The sequence below is a fragment of the Chiloscyllium plagiosum genome, unplaced genomic scaffold (assembly GCF_037043375.1).
Source record: "Chiloscyllium plagiosum isolate Xiang-an unplaced genomic scaffold, Cpla_swu_hap1 HiC_scaffold_19, whole genome shotgun sequence".
Taxonomy (NCBI): Eukaryota; Metazoa; Chordata; class Chondrichthyes; order Orectolobiformes; family Hemiscylliidae; genus Chiloscyllium; species Chiloscyllium plagiosum.
The window spans coordinates 4,693,388-4,710,597 of record NW_028270157.1 but is presented as its reverse complement, the minus strand read 5'-3'; the positions used below and the strand labels follow the sequence as shown (position 1 = coordinate 4,710,597).

At 43.1% G+C, this 17,210-nt stretch overlaps 2 protein-coding genes across 2 annotated transcripts in view; one reads left to right on the top strand and one right to left on the bottom strand.

Moving 5' to 3' along the window:
• Positions 1-3,099, bottom strand: part of nup37 (nucleoporin 37) — a 44,855-nt gene extending 41,756 nt beyond the window's left edge. The window contains exon 1 of the mRNA XM_043708754.2: positions 2,845-3,099. Within this exon, the coding sequence (XP_043564689.2) occupies positions 2,845-3,006 (162 nt within the window). The 5' untranslated portion in view covers positions 3,007-3,099. The remainder of the gene's footprint in view (positions 1-2,844) is intronic.
• A 135-nt stretch (positions 3,100-3,234) lies between these two features.
• The window catches only part of parpbp (PARP1 binding protein), a 48,907-nt gene continuing 34,931 nt past the window's right edge, over positions 3,235-17,210 (top strand). The window contains exons 1-4 of the mRNA XM_043708752.2: positions 3,235-3,413; positions 8,639-8,792; positions 13,557-13,790; positions 15,176-15,280. Of these exons, the coding sequence (XP_043564687.1) occupies positions 8,643-8,792; positions 13,557-13,790; positions 15,176-15,280 (489 nt within the window). The 5' untranslated portion in view covers positions 3,235-3,413; positions 8,639-8,642. The remainder of the gene's footprint in view (positions 3,414-8,638; positions 8,793-13,556; positions 13,791-15,175; positions 15,281-17,210) is intronic.

Genomic DNA, 17,210 nt, shown 5'->3' with positions numbered 1-17,210 from the left:
ATGGTAATGTCCTTCATGTTCTTTTGGGAAGGAGATCAGCAGTCCTTACTTGATTTAGACATCATGTGACCCCAGATCATATGGTCAAAAAGACCCTTCAGCCCATCTTGTCTCTGCCAGTCATCAAATATCCATCTATTCCAATTCCATTTTCCAACACTTGACCTTGTATGCTACAGGGCTCATCTAAATACTTTTTAAAAATACCTTGAGGGTTCCCAACTTCACCAACATTTTAGGTAGTGAGTTCAAGATAACCATCTCCCTGTGGGCCAAAGGTTGGGAGGTGTCGTCGATAGTATAGAGGGCTACTGCAGGCTGCAGCGCGACATCGACAGGATGCAGAGTTGGGCTGAGAAATGGCAGATGGAGTTCAAACTGGATAAATGTGAAGTGATGCACTTTGGAAGGTCAAACTTGAATGCTGAATATAGTATTAAAGACAGGATTCTTGGCAGTGTGGGGGAACAGAGGGATCCGGGTGTGCAAGTACATAGATCCCTCAAAGTTGCCACCCAAGTGGATAGGGTTGTTAAGAAAGCATGTGGTGTTTTGGCTTTCATTAACAGGGGGATCAGGTTTAAGAGCTGCGAGGTTTTGCTGCAGCTCTACAAGTCCCTGGTGAGACCACACTTGGAATATTGTGTCCAGTTCTGGTCGCCCTACTATAGGAAAGATACAGAGGCTTTGGAGAGGGTGCAAAGAAGGTTTATCAGGATGCTGCCTGGACTGGAGGGCTTGCTTTATGAAGAAAGGTTGAATAAGCTCAGACTTTTCTCTCTGGAGAGAAGGAGGAAGAGAGGAGACCTGATCGAGGTGTACTAAATAATGAGAGGAATAGATAGAGTCAATAGCCAGAGACTTTTCCCCAGGGCAGGATTGACTGGTACGAGAAGTCATAGTTTGAAGATATTAGGAGGAAGGTATAAAGGAGATGTCAGAGGTAGGTTCTTTACGCAGAGAGTTGTGAATGCATGGAATGCATTGTCAGCTGACGTGGTGGAAGCGAAGTCACTGGGGACATTTAAGCGACTGCTGGACATACACATGGAGAGCAGGGCGTTGTGTGGTGCGTAGGTTAAGTTACAATATTTTACATCAGGATTAAGTCTCAGCACAACATTGTGGGCCGAAGGGCCTGTACTATGCTGTGCGTTTCTATGTTCTAAAATTATTTCCTCAAATCTCATCTAAACCTCCCGCTTCCTATCTCAAAACTGTGAGCCCTGGTTATTAACTCCTACACTAGAAGGAAATGCTTCCCTGTATCAACCCTGTCTATGCCCCTCTTAACTTTCTGCAACTCAATCAGGTCCCCCCTCAGCCTCTCTGCTCTGAGGAAAACAACATCAGCCTATCCAGCTTCTCTTCATAACTGAATCATTTCAGCCCAGACACATCTCCTCTGGACCCTCTCTAGTTCAATCATATCCTTTCTATAACGTGGTACCAGAACTGCACACAGTATTCCCGCTGTGTCCTAACTGATGTTACATTCAGCTCGATCATAAACTCCCTGCTGTTGTATTCAATGTCTTGACTAATAAAGGAAAGCATGTGGTTGACTCTTAACTGCCCTCTGACATGGCCTAGTAAGCCACTCAATTTGAGGGAGGATTGATAAAATTCAGCAAGTCCTGGAAACCAAAAAAAATAGATTCATTGCCTGTAAAGTGCCTAGGGAGCACTGCATCCACACTTTTTTTTGGCTCAGCTCAATTGATCTGCATGCAACATCACTGAACTTGAAGATAAAAACCCCAAAGAACTGTAGATGCTGGAAATCAGAAACTGCCGGAAAAAAATTAACACATCTGGCAGCATATATGAGGAAAGACAATAAAGATAATTCATTCATTCATTCAACATTTCGCCTTCACTGACCCTTCATCAGAACTAATGTAAGCTAGGAAAATATATGCTATATGCTGAAGATGAAGTGGGGGAGTGGCGAAATAAATGATGATTGGAGAGGGAACCCAGAGAGAGAGAAAACATAGTTGCACAGACAAACGAATGAGTATAGGTCAGCCTGGGAGAATCAATAGCTGAATAAGAAAAAAAAGATTAGATCAGAAATCCTGTGGGAAAGAAGAGGAGCGCTTCTTCAAGGTAAGCATACCTGCAAGAAATGTCATGATTTGGAGATGGCGGTGTTGGACTGGGGTGTACAAAGTTAAAAATCACACAACACCAGGTTATAGTCCAACAGGTTTAATTGGAAGCACTAGCTTTCGAAGCGACGCTCCTTCATCAGGTGATATCAGGTGAAAGCCAGTGTGCTTCCAATTAAACCTGTTGGACTATAACCTGGTGTTGTGTGATTTTTAACTTTGCAAGAACATAGAACATAGAAGAATACAGCGCAGTACAGGCCCTTCGGCCCTTGATGTTGCGCTGATCCAAGCCCACCTAACCTACACTAGCCCACTATCCTCCATATGCCTATCCAATGCCCGCTTAAATGCCCATAAGGAGGGAGAGTCCACCACTGCTACTGGCAGGGCATTCCATGAACTCACGACTCGCTGAGTAAAGAACCTACCCCTAACATCTGTCCTATACCTACCCCCCCTTAATTTAAAGCTATGCCCCCTTGTAATAGCTGACTCCATACGAGGAAAAAGATTCTCACTGTCGACCTTATCTAAACCCCTAATCCCCCGTAGCAGTGAGTCAGTTAGTTGAAGCAACCCTTCTTGTTGGGGGTGAAGCTTTGTTTTTTGTGTGCTTGGACGGGACTGTTCCTACTCACTTGTCTTCCTTATCCCTTCCTCACCAACAATCCTCCCCCTCCTCAAAACAATCACACGCTCCCTGGAAGGACCTGCCCGGGCCGCCCACCTGGAAGCGGCAGCTGCCCACCACGATGTAGTTGTCGCCTCCGTAAGCGATCAGGCTGCCGGCGCCGGCGTCCCCGAAAGGGTTAAGCTCCACCACGTGCACCGTCTCCTCGGTGGGCACCGTGTGCGTGGCGCCCCGCGACCCGGCCTCGTTAACCATCATCTCTCCCAGATCGGGTCGCGGAGCCCCGGGGGAAATGGGAGGGAATCCCCGATGGAACTCTCAGACTCGCCGGGGAAACCCTCGGCGGAACGTTGAGACACAGCCGCGCGCCGCTGATTGGCTGCCACCGCTTCGCTTCCGGGAGGAAAGTGCAACATTGTAGCGGCGGCGCTCTGATTGGTTACAGCGGTTCCGGCCCGGGACTTTTAAATTGTCCTGGAGCTCGCTGTGGGGGAATAAGGCTGGCTGGGATCTTTCTTCACCTTTAAGCCGAGAAATAGGGGAGGGGAAAAGATTTACTCGCAGAACAAGGTGTACTGTTCGTGCTGACTTCTTTAGGCAGGGCTTTTGGTGAACAACCTACCTGTCTGCCTAGATTGGGAGTAACTGTACACAAGTGACAGTTGGTAAGTTCAAGAGCTAAGGAGTTGCCCGCTTTCGACTGTCAGCCTCAAAAACTCAGAACAACGGGCTTGACTTGGATAAACGTAGCAAATGGCAAAACACCCATGTTCTCCTCCTTCCGTATAGTCTTTAAACTATAGTGAATGAAGTATTTTTAAACGCTATTCAGCTTGACTGTTTATTGCTTCGCGGGAAAGGTTGTGTGTGGTTGCTTATAGCAACCTGAGCAAGTTTCAGTTCTGGGTGGGTAATCTATTTTTAAAACTGTTACTATCCTTTAGTTTATTAAGTTTTGAAACGTACCCCTGAACCGTTGGGAACTCCTCAAATTTGAGACCACTCGACGTTCCCCCCCTCCCCGAGGCTGGGGGACACCTGGCCTCTTATATACGACATAATTCTCTGGGAAAGAGTTTCCTATTCAGAAACGTATCCACATTGGTGAACGGTTAATGGGGTTGTACCTTATTTGTATACTGTAGGATAACACTGTTCCATTGACGGTGATCATTGTTCCAAGGGAAGTTGGAGTGTGGCTTCAAGTGGAACGACAGGGATTAGATGCCTGATGACTGGCTGGAAGGCATGTTTCCATGCTGTTAAAAATCTATGATTTGCAGGCACTGGTATTCCCGTGAATTGTTGCCCCTGGCCTTCCAGGTGGTCAAGATCATGGTTTGGACAATATTGTGACCTGCTGCTGTGTGCCTTATAAATAGTACATACTGCTTTTGTAAGTTTATAATGGTACATAATCCCAATTACTTTTTAAAAAGTTATTAAATCTACTTTTGCCACACTTTTTTGTGTAGGCAATTCATTAAGTAAATTAAAAAACTTACAGGGGGAAATGGTGAGACTTTATTTTTAAATCCCAAGGCCAGAGAAGCTATGTCCTTACTGGGCCTGGCATATGCATTACTCCAGTCCCAGATGACCTGTTGTGCCTTCATGTCCCCAAGGAATGGGCAGAATAACTGGGCTTCTACTCTTTCCTTTTTATCTTGACTTTTCCCACTTCTATCCAAGCTCCTTGCCAAGTCTGATGCTAGTTTCTCCCTTCAGTATTCTCAGCTTTAAATGTATTCCCACTATGCAGTGTAAGGCAACAAGGCATTGGAGCAGAATGAGGCCATTTGGTCCATCCGGTCTACTTTGCCATTTGATCACAGCTGGTATGTTTCTCAGCCCCATTATAAGAGTCATAGAGATGCACAGCACGGAAACAGACCCTTTGGCCCAACCCATCCATGCTGAATAGATATCTCAACCCAATCTAGTCCCACCTGGCTCATCCTTCCAAACCCTTCCTATTCATATACCCATCCAGATGCCTTTTTAATGTTGCAATTGTACTAGCTTCCACCACTTCCTCTGGCAGTCCATTCCACACATACACAAACTTTGCCCCTTGGGTCTCTTATATTTTTCCTCCTCACCCTAAACCTATGCCCTCTAGTTCTCAACTCCCCCCACCCCAGAGGAAAGACCTTGTCTATTTACTGTATCCATGCCCCTCATGATTTTATAAATCTCTTATAAGGTCACCCCTCAGCTCCAGGGAAAACAGCCCCAGCCTGTTCAGCCTCTCCCTTTAGCTCAAACCCTCCAACCCTGCCAACATCCTTCTAAATCTTTTCTGAACCCTTTCAAGTTTCACAATTTCCTTCCAATAGTAAGGAGACCACAATTGCATGTGGTATTCCAACGGTGGCCTAACCAATGTCCTGTACAGCTGCAACATGATCTCCCAATTCCTGTACTCAATACTCTGACCAATAAAAGAAAGCATACTACACGTTGCCTTCACTATCCTATCTACCTGCGACTCTACTTTCAAGGAACTAGAACCTTTCAGCAACAGTCCCTAGGACCTTACCATTAAGTGTATAAGTCCTGCTAAGATTTAATTTCCCATAATTCAACACCTTGCATTTATCTAAATTAAACTCCATCTGCCACACCTCAGCCCATTGGTTCATCTGACCAAGATGCCATTGCAATCTGAGATAACCTTCGCTGTCCACTAAACCTCCAATTTTGGTGTTATCTGTAAATTTATTAACTATACCTCTTAAGCTCACTTCCAGCTCATTAATATAAATGACAAAATAGTGGACCCAGCACTGATCCTTGTGGCACTCCACTGGTCACAGGCCTCCAGTCTGAAAAACAACCCTCTGTCTTCTACCTTTTGAGCCAGTTCTGTATCCAAATGGCTAGTTCTTCTTGTAATCCATGAGATCTAACCTTGCTAACCAATCTCCCGGGGGAACATTGTCGAATGCCTTACTGAAGTCCATATTGATCACGTCTACTGCTCTGCCTTCATCCATCCTCTTTGTTACTTCAAAAAAACTCAATCAAGTGTGTGAGATGTGATTTCCCATGCCCAACGCCATGTTCACTATCCTCTCCTACCTTCTCCCCATAACCCTAATCCCCTTACGGTCAAGAACTTGTCTTAAAGACACTGAATACCTTGGCCTCAGCAGCAATGAGTTCCACAGCTTGACCATTCTCTGGCTGAAAAAACACTCCCTCATCTAGTTCCTAAAGTGTCATTCCTTTGCTCTGAGACTGTGCCCTCCAATCCTGATGTCTCGTATGAGTGGAAACATCTTCTCCATTCCATTCAGGCCCCTCTGTATTGTGCAAATTTCAATCTGGTTCCCGTGCAGGATCCTGGAATTAATTTCCTAAAGTTGCTTTGGGAGCACCATTATGATATACTGTTGTGGTTCATGGAGAGTCACCAAGAGTGGAAAATAAATTCTGACCTTGGCCGAGAAATATAAAATTCCAAACTTTATCACCATTTCCATATCTCTTCTGGCTCCTCCACTCTCAACTGCTCCAGTGCTGAAGAATCTCCTGAAAGTGTGGGTGGAGAGTTATGTAGTTTATCTTACTCTTCCCGTTACTGATGAGAATTATTGCTGAAGATTGATACAACAGAGCCTAAACTCGTGGTGGATTAATTTAATGTGTTCCCCTTGCTGTCGAGTAGTTGCTTAAGTTGCCTGTGCACCTTCTGGATCTGGAACCTGTACAAAGTCAGTCTAGTCACCAGTTGGCAATGGGGATGTGCAAGGCCTGATTTATATACATGTTCTTTTAACCTCTCCCTCCTGGTGGATTGAGGTCACAGGTCTATCTTAGTCTGCCAGAACTTGCATTCCTGGAACAGTAGAGATTAAAATTAGACAAGGTGTAAAGCAGGTCCCTGAACTGATGCCAGATAGATTAGGATGAAATTGGGGTCTGAGTAATTCCAGGATGACAGCCTGTGACAGTTTAGAACAGTTTCCCGTAAAATCTTGCATGTTGTATAAAATAATAATGATACTACCTGACAATACTGAGTTAGTTGTAGTTGTGGAGATCTACAACAAAGCCCTTCAGCTGATCATGGTCAAAAGCAGTCACCTAACAATTCAAATCCCATTTTCCAACTCTTGGCCCATAGCCTTGTATAACTTGATATCACAAGTACATATTTAAGTATCTCTTAAATATTATGAAGGTTTCTGCCTCTACCATCCTTACAGGCAGTGCGTTATTTCCTCTGATCCAGGGTTAGAAATGTCGCGTTATGTAACATGATGCCTTCCAAGCAGGGTAGAAGCAAAATCCTTGCAGGAAAGTAGGTTCTTTATGCCAAACCTGCCTCAGTTCTTTCATCAAGTTCAATAATATCCCACCCCTTTTTTGTTTACTTTATCATCCAGTCAGTGTTTGATTTGAGAAACTGTACACAGAGAAGGATGTAAAAGTTCTTAATTGATCTAAAACTTATTGAGCATGCTAGGTGGCAGTGATTTACTGAAACTCTGTTCATGGATTGTAGCAATTAGTGTTTGTCATTGGTCTCAAATTCACGTTGAACTTCCTAGTGCATTTCAGAGGGCACTTCAGAGCAAATTGCGTTGCTTTTGGTCTGAAGTCACACAGATCAGACTGAGGAAGGACGACCGATTTCCTTCCCGAAGGACATTAGTGAACCAGATGGGAGTCTGGCAATCTGATAGTCAATAAGATTAACCTTTTTTGATCCCTGATTTATTTAGTTAATTGAATTGAATGGTTTTCTTTGGCTCTGTTGGAACCTGAACCCACATCTTTGGATCATAATGGTGATCTCATGGTTTCTAGCTTGATGTCATATGCACCACAGATTCAACAGAAAAGTTCAAAAGAAATATATGCACTGCCAATTGTCCTTTCTGTCGAAGACTAAGTGGATTGTTCTTTCAAAACAGCCAGGCCATGCATGATATGCCAAATAGACTACAGTACATGGGGAAGGAAACTATATAATATTTCACATTCTTCCATACGATCAAAGTTTTGTTAGAATTAACTTCTGGTAAGTGTCACATTTGCTTTGTGTAACTCTTTTCCCAGTTTGTATTTCGCTGATTTATTATAAAACAGGGTTTGACACCATGGGAAACTTGCCAATAATGTACAGTATTACAAGGCTGGAACTTAGCTTCAAATTTCTGCAAGTGTCATGTTTAATTCCTATTACAGTTTTAAGCATAGCTTCAAATTGTTTATGACCAATGCCACTGGAGATTAGCTAGCTATATGTAATGTTAAAATTTCTTTCTCATTCATGCTGATGAAAAGGAAAATTGAACTGATCCTGTCTCCATCGGTTAACACTTACTTATTATCTCACTTTAAATGCATTAAAAATGCTATATAAATGCAAGCTGTTTCCTCTTGCAAATGTCTAATGGAAACCTTGTGCAAAGTTTCCTGTTAAATGCAGTTTCTGGCTTTTAATTGGTTGGTTAATGTTTCTACAATCCCATTCTAGAAAATAATTGTTTTGTGCATAAAAGCCAAATATTTAAATAAAAAAATACTCCAACATACCCCTGTGATATGCCTGTCACAACATTAATTCTTCAACTCGATAACTAATGATGACCACAAAATCATTAGTCATAAAACACATCTGCTTCATTAATCTTCTTCAGGAAAAGAAATCTCCAATCCCTACCCAATCTGGCCTACATGTGATTCCAGGCCAACAGCAATACGCTTGATGCCTATCTGCCTTTAGGCAACTGGGGATGACCAATAAATGCTGGCCTAGTCAGTGATCCCCCCATCTTGAGAATAAATTAAAAATAAACTCAGAACATCTTAAACAGCGTCTTGAGTTTCTAGATGTTTGCATAATTTATCCTGGTGTTTGTTCACTGTCACACAGAGACATGGATTCTCTTCAGCAGCAAGTATTACAGTTGATAAGGAAATTCCGGAAAGGCTGGTGCCAGTTACTGGAGCGTGAGAGAATGACCATTTGTGGTGCCGATAATATGCTTATGGTTCTGCAGCTTGCTATAGCTGAAATAAACAAAGAGGTGAGTTGAAATCATTAATAGAATAGAACTACAATAGAGGAAGCCATTTAATCCTCCTGTCAATAAAGTCTTGGCTGACTGGGTCCAAAATCCATCTATTCATCTTGTCTTGAACAGGCTGGGGCTGTTTTCCCTGGAGCAACGGAGGCTGAGGGGGTGATCTTAGAGGTTTGCAAAATTATGAAGGACTTGCATAGGGTAAATAGGCAAAGTCTTTTCCCTGGGGTCGGGGAGTCCAGAACTGGAGGGCATAGGTTTAGGGTGAGAGGGGAATGATATAAAAGAGACCTAAGGGGCAATGTTCTCATACAGAGGGTGGTACAGGTATGGAACGAGCTGCCAGAGGAAGTGGTGGAGGCTGGTACAATTGCAACATTTAAAAGGCATCTGGATGGGTATATGAATAGGAAGGGTTTGGAGGGATATGGGCTGGGTGCTGGCAGGTGGGACTATATTGGGTTGGGATATCTGGTCGGCATGGACGGGTTGGACTGAATGGTCTGTTTCCGTGCTGTACATCTCTATGTAGCCTTTTGAAACCATGGCTTGGAAAAGCATTTCCCTCTCCAATTTGGGAGTATCAATTGAGCTTGTGCATGTTGCATTTGGTAACAGAGAATTCCACATTTCTACCACCCCGTGTGCAAAGATATATCTCCTATTTGGTGGTAATGTTACTAGATGGATAAGCCAAAGTCCACATAGATCCCTGAAAGTTGCCACGCAGGTTGATAGGGTTGTTAAGAAGGCATATGGTCTGTTAACTTTTATTGGTAGAGGGATTGAATTTCAGAACCATGAGGTCATGCTGCAGCTGTACAAAACTCTGGTGCGGCCGCATTTAGTGTATTGTGTACAGTTCTGGTCACTGCATTTTGGAAGAATGTGGAAGCATTGGAAAGATGCAGAGGACATTTACCAGGATGTTGCCTGGTATGGAGGGAAGGCCTTATGAGGAAAGACTGAGGGACTTGAGACTGTTTTGGTTATAGAGAAGAAGGTGGAGAGGTGACTTCATTAAGACAGAGAAGATGAGCAGAGGGTTAGATAGGGTGGACAGTGAGAGCCATTTTCCTCGGATGGTGATGGCTAGCACGAGGGGACATACTTTAAATTGAGGGGTGATAGATAGAGGACAGATGTCAGAGGTAGTTTCTTTACTCAGTAGTAAGGATGTGGAATGCCTTGCCTGCAAAAGTAGTAGACTCGCCAACTTTAAGAGCATTTAAATGGTCATTGGATAAGCATGTGGATGAAAATGGAATGTGTAGGTTAGATGGGCTTCAGATTGTTACACTGACCTGTGGAATCATCGAGGGCCAAAGGGCCTGTACTGCAGTGTAACATTCTCGGCCTTCAAACATAGAATAGCATGCTGAGGCTATGGATTCAAATCCCACTAGGGTCCATGGTGAAATTTAAAGTGCACCCTATCCCTGGCAGTCTGGATAGAGTAAAAGAAACAAGAACGAGAGGGCATACGTTCAAAGGGTTGTGAGAAAAACTTTTTCATACAGCTGAATAGTTAGGGTATGGAATGTGCTGCCTGGAAATGTGGCGGAGGCAGGTTCAATTGAATCATTCAAGAGGACTTTTGGATCCAAATAGTGTGCTAGGATTTCGAGACAGTGCTGATTTCCTGGCCTCTGTGATAGATAAGAGAGTTGTTGCAAACATAATGGGCCAAATGGTTTCTCTATGCATCATAATAGTTCTGTGATTGAGAATCTCAATGCTATTCTGAATAGCTCAGCCTGATGTTAAAACTAAGTCTGAGACTATCCAAACTGAGGACTCAGAAACAATCTCCAGCTATTTAATCAACTCCTTTTTAAAGTTCTAAAACATCAATCAAATCTCCCTTCTATATCCCATTAATAATCATTTGAGATTGACATTGACTCAGGAAGTAGTGTCAGTGCACGGGCAATTCACAATGAAATAATTTATGTCCAGTATAGTGAATATGTTGAATGACTTGTTGAGAAAGGCACACGGTATGAGGCAATTTAAGGCATTGGTTCAATATTTGACAGTTTGGGCAATTAGGGGCAAGTGGGGTGTGGGGTTAAAGGATTTCATAGACTAGGTGAAACCCAAACCCAAATTAAAAGATACTATTGACACCAAGTGTTGCGTTTTGGAAAATACCACTGAATCTGCTCCCATTATATTCTGGATGATAACAGAATTCAAAAGAAGGGTATCAAGACCTCGAACTGTAGAAGTGGTCAGGATGGTGCCAGGGCTGGGACCCTCCAAAAATGTGGGCTTTCAAGGGAGAAAAGGAAGGCATTGTGTGGTTCTGGAGGCAGATATAGTGAGTAGGGCAATTTTGATAGCTCTTTTAAAGAGCTGGCACTGGCATGAAGGCAAAATGGTCACTCTCAGAACTTTATTTGAGAATAAATATGTTAATGACATGATCTACGCAATGGTGTAACATTTAACATCAATCACGTACTATCAAGACACTGTGGAGAGCAAAGAGTGGGGATAAATGTATGTTTTTCTGGTTAGCAAACAGTGACTAGTGGTGTGCCTCAGATCAGTGTTGGGACTGCAATTGTTTACAATTTACTATGATGGCAGGTGGGACTAGATTGGGTTGGGATATCTGGTCGGTATGGATGGGTTGGACCGAAGGGTCTGTTTCCATCCTGTATATCTCTATGACATGGAGTTGAGGACCACATGTAGTGTGCCAAAGTTTGCAGATGACACGAGGAAGAGTTGTAGAGCAAAGTGTGCAGAGGACACTGAGTCTGTACAGGGACATAGATAGGTTATGTGAATGGACATTGGTCTGGGGTAGATGGACAATATAATCCGTTTTGGTTGGAATGACAGCAAAATGGGCTAATGTTTAAACAATGAAAAATTGCAGCATGCTGCTGTGCAGAGGGGCCTGAGTATTCTTGTGCATGAATCACAAAAGGTTTGCCGGTACAGCAGGTAATTAAGAAGGCAAATGGAATGTTGTCCTTCATTGCAAGAGAGATGGAGAAGTTTAAAACTAGGGAAGTTATACCACAGCTGTATAGGGTGCTGGTGAGGCCATACTTGGAGTACTGTGTACAGTTTTGGTCTCCCAACTTGAGAAGGCGACATAATGACACTAGAGCGAGTGCCGAGGAGGTCCACTAGGTTGAAAGGGTTGACTTATGAGGAGAAACTGAGTAGACTGGAACTATGCTCATTGGAATTTAGTAGAAAGAGAGGGGGAAATCTTATAAAATTATGAAGGGAATGGATGAGATAGAAGCAGGGAAGTTGTTTCCACTGGTGGGTGAAACTAGAACTAGGGGCATAGTCCAAAATTGGCACCCCCTTATTTTCAGGCTGAGTTGAGGAGGAACTTCTTCACCCAAAGAGTTGTGAATCTGTGGAATTCTCTGCCCAGTGAAGCAGTTGAGGCTACCTTGTTGACTATTTTTAAGACAAAGATAGATGTTTGAACAGAAAATAAATTAAGCATTGTGGTGAGCAGATGAGTAAGTGAAACTGAATCCATGAAAAGATCAACATGATCTTATTGAATAGCAGAGAAGGCTCGAAGGATCAGATGGACTATTCCTGCTCCTAGTTTTTGCGTTCTTATCAGTGGATGGGGAGCTGTGATAGTGATCAATATTCTTTACAATATCTGTGAACAGATAAGCTCATTGGCACTGAGACAAGAATCGCCTTTATGTAAAGCCTCATGATGGGCAGTATCTAGAAGGCTAAAGCAACCTGGAGTTGTATCCATGCAGGTCGCTCAAATTCTGTCAACTCAGAATTCAATTCTGTTTTAATATTTAAATTGTTAAATAACCTCTTATTCCCTTTCAAACCTGAAAAGTAAATTTCCCTTTATCTTTTTGTAATTCAGACATTTTGAAAATAGGAGTCAGGACTGCTGATCCGTTTCACTGGTCTAAACTGACTACTGTTTGTGGGATTGTTTATCAGAGTTATCTTTAAAGAAAGATTTGCATTTGTATAGTGCATTTCAGAATGTCTCAACAGTTTACAGTATGGAATTCCCTGCCCAGTGAAGTAGTTGATGCTACTTTAGTAAATGTCTTTAGTCTTTAAAGTTAAGATCGGTTTTTTTTTGAACAATGAAGGAATTTAAGGGTTATTATGAGGGCAGGAGCAGAGGCCATGATTGTATTGAATGGCGGAGCAGGCTTGAAGGACCAGATGGCCTGCTCCTGCTCCTAGTTCTCATGTACAGTCAATTAAGTACTGCTTGTGCCATCAATATTTTAATGACATGATACAACTAATTTAGATGCAGCAAGATTCCATGAACAGCAATGTGCTTTGTCATTGGTTGAGAGGCAGTTATTGCTTGGGACACCCTCTCTTTCAGGTAATGTTATGGTTGTTAGACTTCTGTCCTAGGTGGTAGGTAGAGCCACCATTCAACACCTCATTCAAAAGATGGCTCACTTGGTAGTGCAGCCTCAATGTGGATTATGTGCTTAAGTCATTGGAGGGGATCTTGAGACTCCAGCCTTCTGACCCAGCAAGGACAGGACCCAGTAAGCCATTGTTGACAGCTGTGAACAGGTAAACTAGGCTAGCATGCAATTCCCAATTTAACATTGAAAGATTCCCACAAATTGGATTGTGCTCCAGTTATCTGGGATCAAACATTTGCTTGTTGAGCCTCCTCCTCTTCAATTTATTAACTTTCTTTGAATCATCTTCCTCTTGTTTTTAACATCATGCCTATAATTTCTGTTTATGCCTTGTTTTCCACTGACTCCTTAGTCCTATGGGGAATTCAGTGTTACCTTGAGTGAACTGCTCCTGTCTTGGAAACACTTACTTCGGGAGAAACTGGAGTCGCTGAGTGAGCTTGATGTGGCACCTGATGGGTACAAGAAAGTCCGAGAAACATATGAGGCTTTTCTGAGCAAAAATAACTCTGTGGACCTGATTGATGTCTACAAGATTTGTGCCAAGTTAAAACCTGAAAGTGATCCTGCAGCAATATTGTCAAAGGTAAGCTGAGAGACTTAGAGAGAAAGAAATGAGGTAAACAAGCTAATTGGGTGAGTTTGGAAGGAGGTGTGTGTGGAACATAAGTAGCTGCTGTGGAAGTTTTGATCCTAATGGACTGTTTCTGTGTAAAAGTGTTTTTTTTAGTATGAACATTGATCAGGACATCACAAACCTTCATGGTCTTGTTCAATATAGTAACCACTGATGCTCACTAACAGCAGTGTATGTTATCTACAAGATGCACTGAAGTAATTCAGCAAGACTCCTCAGACAGCATGACCACTCCTTCCAAACCCATGACCACTCCCATCTCAAAGGACAAGGGCAGCAGATACATGGGAACACCACCCCTTGAAAGTTCCCCTCTAAGTGCTCACCATCCTGACTTGGAAATATACCGCAGTTCTTTCACTATCATCTGGGTTAAATTCCTGGAATTCACTCCCCAAGTGCATTTTACCTTACCTACAGCATTTGTTCTACAGTGGTTCAAGAATGCAGCAATGCCCTGTCACAACAAGTGAAATTAACAAAATGTTTTTAAAAAAAAACATGACAGGATCTTTTACATCCATCGAAGAGGGCAGTTGGAGTCGCAGTTTAATGTCTCATTCTGAATATGGCAGATTTCTTGGTTAAGATTCGCAATCTCCATAAACACAATTAAAACAGCCCACTGTGATGTTACTGTTTCAGTACTTTAGCAGTAAAACACTGAGGAATGTCCTTGGTGTCTCAAGGGGCTATGCAAATATCCAGATGAACAGGTTAACTGGACTAGCATGCAATTCCCAAATTAACATTAAACCTCAATGCACCCGAATTTTCCTTGATGTGGTGGTGTTGCCAAAGCCAGCATTTCTGGCCATTTCAAAATGCTCTTGAGCTGAGTGGCTTGTGAGATCACTTCAGACAGCAGGCAGTAGTCAGCTATCCTGCTGTGAATCTGGAATCACATGTAGACCTGGCAAGTGTTAATGACAATAATCCTATTTTTTCACTGTTCCTTAGACTAGACCATATTCCAGATTGATGAATTGAATCGTTTTGAATTCTACTGCCTCTGAGATTTGAACCTGTGAGCAAGAGCCTGGGCCTCTGGATTACTAGGCTAATGGTTTTCACTATGCCATTGCCTCCCCGACTGACAAGAATTGAACCGCAGCTACTTTGCTGAAACATTTGAAATTGATCACTTTTCCACTATTTCCCTGGAAAGTGCTGAATGGTTGTTAATTTTGGATCATTTAATAAAACAATTGAAAGGTGAAATGAAAATAGCTAGTCTATGTGGAAAAAGCAGCAGAGAGGGATTAATTATTTTTATTTCTGATTTTTGCTAATTTTTTTTTAATGGTTAAGTAATTCATTGCAATTGTTTTCAGATGGAGCTATTGAATTTCCTGTTGGGTACTGCAAAGCCATCGGAGAATTCCCTTTCTCCAGTTCCCACTTCTCCAGCCAATGAGAGTCATCAAACCATTGCTAAGGTGACAGTAACATTATTTGCGAAACAAACTTTTTCTTAGACTTTATTTCAGCTTAATGGTCATCTTGCAACTGAGAACATTTTCCATGGTTGACAAAAAGAACAAGAGAAACAAAGGGGGATTCAGGTCAAAGGGAGGATGAGGTGGGAATCGGTTGTTAGATAAAGTTGAGAATATTCTAGGGACAAAATGTTAGTGATGAATAGAAACAAAATGAAAGTTGATGACCTGCCAGTGTGTCCTTGGCTCAGCTGACTTTCCTGAGTTAGAAACTCATAACCAAGGCTAACACTTGTCTTGTCGTCAGTGCAATATCCAAGACAAGAGGAGGACATGCCCCCATCCACATCAACGGAGCAAAGGTTAATAGCATCAAGTTGCTCGGAGTAACGATACCCAACAGCCTGTCCTGGACTTCCCTTGTTGATGCAATAGTCAAGAGGGCACAACAACTCCTCTTCCTCAGATGGCTCATAAAACCCTCACCAACTTTTACAGATGCACCATTGAAAGCATACTGTCCGGGTGTGTAACAGCCCAGTGCAGCAACTGATCTGCCTAGGATCATGAGAAACTGCAGCATGTGGTGTGCACAGCCCGCAGCATGTGGTGTGCACAGCCCGCAGCATGTGGTGTGCACAGCCCAACCATCAGGGAAGCTAACCTCCCATCAACTTACATGTCTTGTTGCTAGGGAAAGGCTGTCAATATCATCAAAGACTCATCCCATCCTGGTAATGCTCTCCTACAATCTCTGCCGTCAAGGAGAAGATGTAGATCATAGCACGACACAGCGCAGAACAGGCCCTCTGTTGTGCCGACCTGTGAACTATTCTCAGCTCGTCCCCCTACACTATCCCAAAATCATCCATGTGCTTATCTAAGGATTGTTTAAATCTCCCTAATGTGGCTGATTTGACTACATTAGCAGATAGGGCATTCCACGCCCTTGCCACTCTGTAAAGAACCTTCCTCTGTCATCTGTCTTAAATCTATCACCCCTCAATTTGTAGTTATGCCCCCTCATACAAGCTGACGTCATCATCCTAGGAAAAAGATTTTCACTATCTACCCTATCTAATCCTCTGATCATCTTGTATGTCTCTATCAAATCCCCACTTAGCCACCTTCTTTCCAATGAGGACAGACCCAAGTCTCTCAGCCTTTCCTCATAAGACCTTCCCTCCAGACCAGGCAACATTCTGGTAAATCTCCTCTGCACCTTTTCCAAAGCTTCCACATCCTTCCCGAAATATGGGGACCAGAACTGTACACAGTATTCCAAGTGTGGCTGCACCAGCATTTTGTGTAGTTGCAGCATGATATTGCGGCTCCAGAACTCGATCCTTCTACGAATGAAACCTAACACACCGTATGCCTTCTTAACAGAAACTTGCACACATCACCAGGTTCGAGAACAGCTTCTTCCCTGCCATTACTTCCTGATTAATGGACTCTCTAACTTCAAATAATGTTGATCCTGCTGAGCGAACATCCTGTGCAGTGCAACCTATGTGCCTTAATCAGTTCAAGTTTTTTCATCTTGTGATCTGTACTGTTCGCGAGCAGTTTGTCACTGCACTTGCGTACCCATGATGTCACAAATCACTTCTCAGGTGAGGCATCAAATGGGTACTGTCGACTCCTTTGGCAGCTTTTGATAGTCCCAACGTACTAGAGTCATAGATGTACAGCACGGAAACAGACCCTTTAGTCCAACTCGTCCATGCCGACCAGATATCCCAACCTAATCTAGTCCAACTGCCAGTACCCGGCCCATATCCCTCCAAACCCTTCCTATTCATATGCCCTTCCGGATGCCTTTTAAATCTTGCAATTGTACCAGCCTCCACCACTTCCTCTGGCAGTTCATTCCATACACCACCCCCCCCCCCCCCCCCCCTCTCCCCCGGCATGAAAAAGTTGCCCC